The following is an 11,880-nucleotide window of genomic DNA, read 5'->3' as shown; positions in this document are numbered from 1 at the left end:
TGGCAAATAGAGAGTACTGTAGTAGGAAAATAGTTAACAGATGTACAATCTTAAAAGGGTTACAAAAGGGTTCTGTCCCCATAGGAGACCCCTTTTGGGTTCCAGGTAAAACCTTTCTGAGTCATGCAGAACCCTCTATGGAAAGGGGTTCTACATGGAACCCAAAAGGGTTCTACCTGGAACCAAATGTGCTCTACTTGGAACTAAAAGGGTTTCTTCAAAGGGTTCTCCTATGGGGACAGCCAAAGAACCCTTAAAGGTTATAGATCACAGGAGGCTGGTGGGAGGAGCTATAGAAGGACGGGCTCATTATAATAGCTGGAATCACATGTTTGAGTCCATTCCATTCATTCCTTTACAGCCATTACAATCAGCTCGTCTTCATATAGCTCCTCCCACCAGCCTCCACTGTTGTAGATTGCACCTTTTTTTCTGAGAGGGTAGCGTGCTTAAGCTATCGTACACACCAGCAATGTCATATAAGACTTTATAATAAATTCACCATACAAATGTTGATAACCAAGGCTCTGAGGAGGAAAATGAACATTTGAAACAGCTGTTACTTAAAATATGTGAGCTGACTTAAATCTCCCACAGGAATGTGTCACAGACATGAGAAGTGTTAATATATCACCATGTAAGACCTGTCATGTAAATTATGTGAGGAAAGAAATCTTCTCAGTGGTGGTGATAGCTGAAATGACTGTATTTACAAAATATTTGGGATTAATTCACTAATTCAGCAACACCCTCAATGGTATTAGACAACATTTTGAAAAGGTAGGCTGTGGCCCAATGGCACTAGTATTCTCTACACAGCAGAGGAGACAATAGACTCATATATCTACTTCACATTCAAAACAAACTGATGAGACAACAAAAAGACAGGAGCCAGGGAAAGATAGTCGCAAATGAACTGTAGAAGGGTGCCTGGGTCAATGATAGAGATTAAACAGTGAGCTAAACCTGGATCCTGTGACAATGGGTCTTTTGGCCTGAACCGGAGGTTGCTTCCCTATCTGATCCCCTCGCTGGTCCCTGAAGCACTAGGCTGCGTCCCGTATGGAACCCTGTCCTCTGTGTATTGCATTACTTTTCACCAGAGCCTTCATCAAAACTAGTGCACTACATAGGGAATAGGGTGACATCTGGGAAACAATCCCTAGTATTGGCAGGGCGGTTCACCAACAGACAGCACCGCTGGCAGCTTGGCCTTTGTCTAAGCTGGGTGTGAAACGATGACAGTTCCCTGGATGAGATCCACCTCAAACACTATGTTCTTATCACGGCTATATGACCTCATGATGTGTCCAAACATATAAATAGAATGACTATTATTTCAATGTGTCCAAATGTCTTCCTCTGCTAGAAATGTTGTGTGATTTGACTAGGTTAAAGGAGATCAAACGAGGTGGTTCTTGGCAGTAGCAGAAAAGGCTTCTTCCAAGGTAGTACTTGTGTGATTTGCTCCATGTGTACAGGCGTGAGTGTGGATATGTGTGTCTACAGGGCTATACACCACTATGAGCGATACCTTCAAGATGGCGTTCCACCTCAAGTCCACCATAACTGTGTAATGCATCACTGTCCCTCAGCCTGTAATTATGGTGATATGAATATGTAATTACAGAAACTGCTCCTCTCCTCCATCATTCCTGGCTTATTACCTGGCAGTCATTGAAAAATGCACACACACACGTCAACATTGTGAATGTATTCAACCTATAGTTCAACCCACATTATCAGGAGGCTTGACACCAACGGCATAAGTGTGCCGATGACTGACCATGTGGAAATACTATGAAGAACCCTCACAAGAGCCTTAACATCCCATTATCAGTGTGCTAACATGTGTGGCCCAAATGGCACACTGTTCCCTGTATAACTAGTCCACTATATTTGACCAGGGACCACGGCTCTGGTCTAAAGTAATGGATTACATAGTTAATATGGTGACATTTGGGGGACACACATTGTGTAATTACCGTTAAAATATGACGTTGGGGACAGAGTCGAGCTGTCTTGTGTGTGTGTGTGCGTGCGTGTGTGACTTTCGTAAATCAGTGGGGCCTAAAACATAAATGATGCAATTTATATTGATGACGCTCTGCCACCATTGAGGCCCTCGTGGCTTTGATCTACTCTCCCCAGAGAAAAAACCCTCTCTCCCTCTTTCTGTCTTTCTCTCACTCTTTCTCTCTCTCTCTCACTCTTTCTCTCTCTCTCTTTCTCTCTCAGTGCTCTGCTGTTGGCTGGGTTGGGGGTTGGCTATTTTAGAGCTACGCTAGCTAGCTACAATAGCGAGCTTCTTCTCACACATGCACATCCCTTGTTATCTCACTCTCTCTGTAAATTTCTCTCTCTATCTCCGTAAATCTCTCTCTCTGTAAATCTCTCTATCTCGCGCTCTCTGTAAATCTCTCTCCCTCTAAATCTCTCTCTCTCTATCTCTGTAAATCTCTTTCTCTAAATCTCTCTCTCTGTAAATCTCTTTCTCTCTCTCTGTGTAAATGTCTCTCCCTCAAGCTCTCTCTCTCTCTCTCTGTAAATCTCTAACTCAAAATCTCTCTCTATAAATGTCTCTATCTCTCACTCTCTGTAAATCTCTCTGTAAATCTCTTTCTCTTTCTCTCTGTGTTACTACTCTCACACACATACACACACACATTAACACGCATAAACACACACACACACACAAGAAAGACAGGGCCGTGCACAGACCTTTTGGGGGGGGCAGGTGCTCAAATTTTTAAAAAGGCCACCCCCCCAAAGAAAAATTGGCAACTGCGGTCACAGACTCATTGAGCAATTATGACTTTGATTATGTAATTACATAAAAGCAATAGATGGTCACATCTTAATGGATAATTAAATTACACATTTAAAGCTAATTTAACGTCTTGCGTCTAACGTCTAATTTAACAACGTAGGTTCAGGACAAAAGCGATAAGAAGTGTATACAAATAAATATATATACAGTATACTGTATATATATATATTTTTTTACCCATGACAAAAGGGCACTTTGGAGACTGGTAGGGCAAAAGGCATGTGCTCTTCTCAGGTAGAGCCCTATCTGTGCATGTGCCTGATGGTATTCTACAGCTACCATTAATCTTGTGTGAAACAACAGCGGGTTCAAATTACAGCATAACCATATAATCTACTCGTGACTGCTGCTGCTTTGGTCATGTTTAGGATTATTATGTGTCTTTCCGTTGTGCATGATTCACTCTGATACATAGGAATGTTAAACATTTGAAATCCCAAGGTAAGATAATTTTTCACCGTACACACGCGTACTTTCACGCACGCACGCACGCACGCACACACACACACAGTGTAATTCTGTCACATAAAATGTGTTACAGTACAATGACATGCCTTTCACTCAACATACTCAGTCCAGAATGACTGGCATTCAGAGATAGAAACCATGCCATCCTCTGCAGAAACTGACCAACCTCAACCCAGATACACACAGTCAATGGTGTATTCTTCCACATAAGGCATCTGAGTTCATACTGAGTTCATAATGAGTCTCAGAGAAGGAGTACTGATCTAGAATCAGTTTTCCCTTTTAGGTCATAATGAATAAGAATATATGAACAGACAGGACCTGACACTAGATCAGCACTCCTACTCTGAGACATTTTTTAAATTCGAGCCCTGTGTCCTTCCACTGTTCCATGCATCCTTGCTGCCCTATGTAAATTGAGTAATTGAACACTAGTCACTTTAATCATGTTTACATACTGTTTTACCCACTTTATATGTACATAGTGTATTCTAGTCAAGGCTTATCCTATATAACTACTGCTGTATACACCTTTTCTATTCATATACTGTCTATATACACCATGATATGTGTATATATTTATATTCCGGTCTCTGACATTGCTCGTTCTGCTATTTCTTTATTATTAATAATTTTAATCTGTATTATGTGCCTATTGTGTTTTTAGGTTTGTTATTACTCGGTATTACTGCACTGTTGGAGCTAGAAACACAAGCATTTTGCTGCACCTGCGACAACATTGAAAATCTGTTTACACTTTGATTTGATTTAATTAGATTTGAACAGTGAGGACCATCCCCTGGCCAGTCTCCACACACCAATGCCCCCCCGCACACACACCACTGCCTGCTCTGCTCCCACTCACCCCACAGGTTAAACTGTGCCTCTGAAGGCACTGAGGCTCGTCCCCTGTTTCCTGCCTGAATTAACGGAGGGCTTTTGCTGTGGTTTCAAGCATGATCATATGTGTTGTTCCAGAGCTTGCAAAGTTATTCCTGCAAAATGAGGATGTTACTCATGACAATATGGGGGGGGGTGGGGGGGTATTCATAACCAGTGTGCTGATGATTGAGTTACTTTCTCACTCCCTTCAGAGATACAAAGCCTGCTTTTTCAACAGACTGTTGTGTGATGGTAATTTAGTAGTGGGCCTACGCACTCTCTTATAAGCAATAGGCTACAGAACAACTGTTAGGGACATAGCAGCATTCTTAATAGGAACAGAAGACTGGCTTTGCACAGATCAAAATATTCCTCTTTATGTATAGAATTGAAGTAGTGTTATAACAATACATATATAATATACTGATATTAAACTACTGTAATTGAATAAGAATAATGAGTATCCTATTTCAGATGCAAGGAACTATCGGCAAAGGAAAGCGTCAAGTGCATAAAGTAACAATTCCCCATAAACTCTTATGCCGTTGTTATAAGTGCCCATTGTTATATTTTAATCACTTGTTTTTTAATTTGCATCTTAGGTTTCTTATCAAAATGAATGCCTTTGTGTGCTATGTCCATTATGTTCCTTCCTTCCAATTCAGCCCTCTCCCTCTGCTGTGCACGAGCGGGAGGAGGGCGCACCGGTGTCATTCGCTCCTGCCCACTCGTCTCATAGTGATCAGTCTGTGCGTGTTCGCGTCTTGGAGCTGGAATTTGGGGAGTGGAAATACCACTCACTGTTACTTTCGCAGTTGGCGTCAAGTCGAATGAGAGTGTCTCCTCTGACATTCTACTCTTTCGGTCAGTCAGCGCGCTTCGGAAAAGGGGCGAACCTTTACCGAACGGAACGCAGTCAAGAGGATTAGGAATTGGGTAGCCCGCTCGCACTCTCAGTACGCAGGTGTTTGTAGCTAACTCATGCCTTGGTTGATTTTAGACGGGATAGTGAGTGTATGAGATATTATTGAATTCTGGAACTTTTTCGTTACATTTTTTATGTAAAAATATCAGTTTTCGACTGATACCTGTCGGGGCACTTTAGGTGACTGGGTTTTCTGAATCAACAATTGTTTTCTGCGTTTGGATTATTTTAATTTTCTTTGGAAATGGCACATTCTTATTCTGGGAGAGATACACGACTTTCAGAGAGAGGAAATAGTAGTTGAATAATAACACAGGATGCTGCTTGCGACCTGAAGCACTCAGAAGAATTTAGACATTTCTAAGACGTTTGTTATTTTGCTTTGCGCACTATAAGAAGGTGGACATATCAAGTAATTTTATTTTTTTACACGTGTGTATTTTACAGCACAATGATGTATTGTGGATTTATACTTTTCTTTTCAACCCAACTCCTCTTTGTGGCTTCATTGACTCAAAGTTGTAAGTGTGGACTCTTGAAATATCATATTTTCTAACATTAGCCTTGTAAGAAAATCCTTAATTTGCACGATTTGTCATCACAACTCACCTGTTTTCGGGTCGTCTACCGAGGTGCATCTTGGCTACAGTAGGCTGGAGGGTTTTGCTGGGCGCATCTGTAGCTCTGTTTTCTAAATCAATTGGAAGTCAGGCTATCCAAAACGGTAGAGTGTATTATTTGTTTATTTATTTAAAGGTGTTAACAGCGGAAAGAGGGAATACTGTACACTAATCAATTACTTTTGTTCTTGAAAAGCTGTTCCTTGTCCTTTATCGATTATGGTGTGGGTACATGCGGGTTCTTTTGCGAGCAGGTCTTCATATTTGATATGTTATTTACTATTCATGTAGTAAAAAAAGAAGGATATGAAAATGACAAAGTACCCTATTTCTGATTCATATCACATGCTTCACTACTAGTTTTGAAACAAGTACACTGCTAAATGTGTGTTTTAACATCTTCCCCTGTTTAATTATGTCCATGTAGGATTGACTGAGTGTATCAATATTGTTTCTGAATGATCACACATCGTTTTTTTAGAGGGGAGACTATAGGCCTACACATCACCCTAGTGTTTTTCTTTTGTTATAAAAACGATTGTATGTGTAATTTCCCTGTTGAATAGTTATCTCTATCTGTTTTTGTTTGCAGATAAATGTGGAGATAACATTGAGATAACCAGTGCAGATTATCTCACCTCTCCTGGCTATCCGAACTCATACCCTCCATCACAACAATGTACGTCGGTGATATCGGCCCCAGACCCAGGACAGAAGATACTCATCAACTTTAACCCTCATTTTGATCTGGAGGACAGAGACTGCAAGTAAGTAACGCGCTCTTTTCTGGATGAAGTGTGAAACTCTGCCACCTATTGGTCAAAATAAGAACAATGTTCAGTATTTTAAAGATGTTTCACTTCCTTCCCTCTGGGGCCATATGTATCAGAGTAGGAAAGGTGATCTAGGATCAGTTCCCCTCTGTCCAATTTATTTGTATTGATTGTTGTCAAAAGGCAAAACTAATCCTAAATCAGCACTCCTACTATGAGACGTGATGCATACAGTACTGATTTGTACTGATCAGTATGTGACGAATGCAATTTGATCATTTAAACATGGAAGAAAACTAGACCGGAGCATCATCCATTACTTCTGGATATTGGCATTTGAGAGGAAATATAATTGGAATGAAGTGTTTTGGTTGTGATATTTGATTTGATGTATTTTTTGCTGTGTAGTGCTGTCTACAATATTGTTGGGTCAATTATATAGTGTATATTTTGCCTAGTTGTGGGTGAATGTTGCATAGTCCCTTTCTTGAGCTGTGCTATCTAGTCCTGATCATTGATTATGATTTGGGTTACACATACAGTATGACACACACACACACACACACACACACACACACACACACACACACACACACACACACACACACACCTACATACATGCACTCTGCACCTCGGGGTAAGAATGCCTTCTCACAAAAGCCCATATGTTCACAATTTACCATAAATAAACCCATTTTTATTATGGTCCCTCTGTCTTCTTAAATGCTTCATAAACTATGTGTAAATCATAGGCTCACTGACTTGCGCTGGGGTCCTTAACTGCTATTGGATCACGTTTCACCACCAAGGGACCTATAAAATGTTAGCAGTGTTTAGCATTCTGACAGATCCTGGATAGTGTATAGCTGTAAGGATAGGAATTGGATTGGAATGCTTCCAGTTCCAACATGGAATGGAGGCATTCTCTAAGTTAATCTTTAAATTCTGTGTAACGGCAACCTAGCCTGTCCTAGCCTGTGTTTTTGACTGTGATGATAGGTTTACTCTAATATTTGTTATGAGGATTTATTTTATAGTTCATAGTCATTGTTTGGCAGAAGTGAAAGTTGTGGTAAGAGACTAAATGTTTAAAATGCCAAATGAGGGGCCTTGGCTAAACCACAGTTTCCTAAGAGAAAAACGTGCAATTTTTCCTCCCATTAACAACATCTACAAATCAAACTACAAAACATGATATTTCAATATCATTTATAAAAGTCGTAGTTGCAACGGTTAGGGTCATTGTCCTACGGTGGTTCCACTCTTTTCAAATGTCTCCTTTTAATTAAAATGTATTGTCACAACTGAATTCCTTCCTTCAGATACAATGTCCAGGAAAGCTGCAGTGCATGTTTGCATCGCAAATGGCATCCTCTTCCCTATAGAGTGCACTACTTTTGACCAAGGCCCTGGTCAAAACTTGTGCACTAAAATAGGGAATAGAGTGCCATTTGGGTCGCGACCCATGAGTCGCATGCCATCACCACCCTATATTATTAATTCAATTAAAGAACCAAATAGAACGCACATGTCCCTGGAACATGGCTGTAATTAACTATCTATCCAAACAAAGGATGCTTAGGTTCTATTTGTCTTCAAGCAGAGCTCTTGTACAAAACATCAGGGGGGGTTTTCTACTAAGGAGGGGTTGGTCTATAATTATGTTTCCAAATGCTACATTTTTGTGCAATCTTGAGCTCTTCCCTTGATATCATAGTCGGAACTGACAACTTTACATTCCTTGAGCGGTCAGACATCTAAATAACATCAATCAGGCTTTTGTGGAGATGCTCTGGTGTCCATTCGATATGCTAATGTGGAGCAGTATCAAAGTCAGGGTCCCAAATCAGGCCCTGTTCCCTATTTAGCAAACAAATCACACACTACTCCCTAAGTGCCCTGGTCAAAAGTAGTGAACTATATAGGGAATCGGGTGCAATTTGGGACACAGTCCTGAGCCTAATCAAAGACAGACTTACCTCACGCTGACACTAAAACAGCATGACCGATGAAAAGAATCCCTCAACAGAAACTGGAGCAGAAGTCCATAACAAGACATATGGATTATAGATTCATCTGAGACACATTTTTTTTGAGGTTGTTTGAACTTCTTCCTCAAGTGTGCGAGAATGACCAAGTTTTTGCTCGCAAAGAACATTTTCTTTCTCAGAATCTGAGTTTTGGTCTGTTTTCAATTATGTAATAGTGTTGTTGCAGCTACTTAGTACATGGAGAGAAAAAGAGTCTCAGAAATAACTTCCATGGTATGACAGACTCTTACAGCACCGATCCCAATAGTGACAGTAAATACATGAAGACGAACACGGTACTAACAGTATTTACATACAAGACAGGAGAGAAACAAAGGATAATATGACCCTCTACGGCTCTAATATAATCCGTCTGTCACTTATAGAGTTTAGCTGTTAAGACCCCTGTCAACTTCACTGTGGTGAAATAAAGGGGAAATGCCCATGGAACTGAGCACAAACAAACAGATTATTGGAGTTCATAGCCCAATTTACTTCCTTAGAAACCAAACCTCAAACAAATCATGTTGTATCCAATAGTACACTTGGCCTTCCTGTTTTTGCCTCCACTGCTGAGAAAATGTAAAACAAGATGTCGGAAAGAGTCATTCTACTTCAAATCAAATTTATTAAAATAGCCCTTCTTACATCAGCTGATATATCAAAGTGCTGTACAGAAACCCAGCCTAAAACCCCAAACAGTAAGCAATGCAGGTGAAGAAGCACGGTGGCTAGGAAAAACTCCCTAGGAAGAGCAAAACCTAGGAAGAAACCTAGAGAGGAACCAGGCTATGAGGGGTGGCCAGCCCTCTTCTGGCTGTGCCGGGTGGAGATTGTAACAGAACTTGGCCAAGATGTTCAAATGTTCATAAATGACCAGCATGGTCAAATAATAGTAATCACAGTGAACAGGTCAGGGTTCCATAGCCGCAGGCAGAACAGTTGTAACTGGAGAAGCAGCACAGCCAGGTGGACTGGGGACAACAAGGAGTCATCATGCCAGGTAGTCCTGAGGCATGGTCCTAGGGCTCAGGTCCTCCGAGAGAGAGAGAAAGAGAGAATTAGAGAGAGCATACTTAAATTCACACAGGACACCGGATAACACAGGAGAAATACTCCAGATATAACAGACTGACCCTAGCCCCCCGACACATAAACTACTACAGCATAAATACTGGAGGCTGAGACAAGAGGGGTCAGGAGACACTGTGGCCCCATCCGATGATACCCCCGGACAGGGGGTATACCCCCGGATAGGGGTACTTCTATTGAAACCAACAAATTGAGGCTAAACCCATTGGCGAGCCCGAAGGTTAAAACACTAGGCTAAACCCAAATGTAAAGGGCTGATTGAACAGTAGGCTCGCTATGCCGATGTAGTCGTCTCCTTGGAGACAACAGTTGATCCATGCTGCCACCACATAGCTGGGGATTTGAAGGATCTCTCTCTCTCTCTCTCTCTCTCTCTCTCTCTCTCTCTCTCTCTCTCTCTCTCTCTCTCTCTCACACACACACACACACACACACACACACACACACACACACACACACACACACACACACACATTTTACATACTACATGCATGGTACTTTTATATACAGCATTCACATGACAAAGATATTGTATATACAGTATACACATACTGTACATACATACACTATATATACAAAAGTATGTGGACACCCCTTCAACAAGGAAGGGGTGTCCACAGGTGCGTAAAATCGAGCACACAACCATGCAATCTCCATAGACAAACATTGGAATGGCCTTACTGAAGAGCTCTCCTAGAGCTGCCCCGGTCTACTGTAAGTGCTGGTATTGTGAAGTGGAAACATCTAGGAGCAACAATGGCTCAGCAGCGAAGTGGTAGGCCACACAAGCTCACAGAGCGGGACCGCCGAGTGCTGAAGCATGTAGTGTGTAAAAATCGTCTGTCCTGAGTTACAACACTTACTACCGAGTTCCAAACTGCCAAACTGCCACTTCTCAAAACTGTTCGTCCTGAGCTTCATGAAATGGGTTTCCATGGCCGAGCAGCAGCACACAAGCCTAAGATCACCAGGCGCAATGCCAAGCATTGGCTGGATTGGTGTAAAGCTCGCCGCCATTGGAGAAGTGTAAACGCGTTCTCTGGAGTGATGAATCACGCTTCAACATCTGGCAGTCTGATGGATGAATCTGGGTTTGGCGGATGCCAGGAGAACGCTACCTGCCCAAATGCATAGTGCGAACTGTAAAGTTTGGTGCAGGAAGAATAATGGTCTGGGGCTGTTTTTTCATGATTTGGGCTAGGCCCCTTAGTTCCAGTGAAGGGAAAACTTAATGCTACAGCATACAATGACTTTCTAGACGATTCTGTGCTTCAAACTTTGTGGCAACAGTTTGGGGAAGGCCCTTTCCTGTGCACAAAGCGAGGTCCATACAGAAAAGGTTTGTCAAGATCGGTGGGGAAGAACTTGACTGGCCTGCACAGAACCCTGACCTCATCCCTATCGAACACCTTTGGGATGAATTGGAACGCAGACTGCGAGCCAGGCCTAATCGCCAATCATCAGTGCCCGACCTCACTAATGCTCGTGTGGCTGAATGGAAGAACAATGTACCAACATCTAGTAGAAAGCCTTCCCATAAGAGTGGAGGCTGTTATAGCAGCAAAAGAGGGACCAACTCCATATTAATGCCCATGATTTTGGAATGAGATGTTCGAAGAGCAAGTGTCCACATACTTTTGGTCATGTATTGTACATACTTGCATACACACATGAATACATTAGATTGTACTCTGGTATAAATTATATTATATGTTGTGTTTTTAATAATACAATTACCGATCATGAGCCTTGCCCCTTACTTTGCTGTAAGGGGTTGGGACAGACAGTGTCACGTTCCTGACCTATTTATGTTAGTTTGTTATGTGTGTTAGTTGGTCAGGACGTGAGGTTGGGTGGGCATTCTATGTTTTCTGTTTCTGTGTTGGTTTTGAGTTCCCTGGTATGGCTCTTAATTAGAGGCAGGTGTTTGGAGTTCCTCTAATTAAGAGTCATATTTAGGTAGGCGTTGTCACAGTGTTCGTTGTGGGTGATTGTCTTCCGTGTCTGTGTAATTGTTTGCACCATACGGGACTGTTTACGGTTTGTTCGGTTTGTGTAGTCTAATTGTCCTATTCGTGCGTTCTTCTTGTTTTATGTAAGTTCGTCGTATAGGTCTGTCTACACCGTTTGTTGTTTTGTTAGTTTAGTTAAGTTCGTGTTTTCTTTAATAAATTATGTGTTCAAACTCCACTGCGCCTTGGTTCGATCAATACTCCTCCTTTTCGGGCGAAGAGGAGGAGGACCGCCGTTACAGACAGTT

General features: G+C 41.7%; 1 protein-coding gene across 1 annotated transcript in view; it reads left to right on the top strand.

Moving 5' to 3' along the window:
- Nucleotides 1–4,894: 4,894 nt before the first annotated feature.
- Nucleotides 4,895–11,880, top strand: part of LOC129823658 (neuropilin-1a-like) — a 71,623-nt gene continuing 64,637 nt past the window's right edge. Inside the window, exons 1-2 of the mRNA XM_055882539.1 lie at nt 4,895–5,626; nt 6,318–6,492. Coding sequence (XP_055738514.1) covers nt 5,557–5,626; nt 6,318–6,492 — 245 coding nt within the window. The 5' untranslated portion in view covers nt 4,895–5,556. The remainder of the gene's footprint in view (nt 5,627–6,317; nt 6,493–11,880) is intronic.

The sequence above is a fragment of the Salvelinus fontinalis genome, chromosome 26 (genome assembly GCF_029448725.1).
Source record: "Salvelinus fontinalis isolate EN_2023a chromosome 26, ASM2944872v1, whole genome shotgun sequence".
Lineage (NCBI taxonomy): Eukaryota > Metazoa > Chordata > Actinopteri > Salmoniformes > Salmonidae > Salvelinus > Salvelinus fontinalis.
This window is presented reverse-complemented; position numbering and strand designations above follow the sequence as displayed.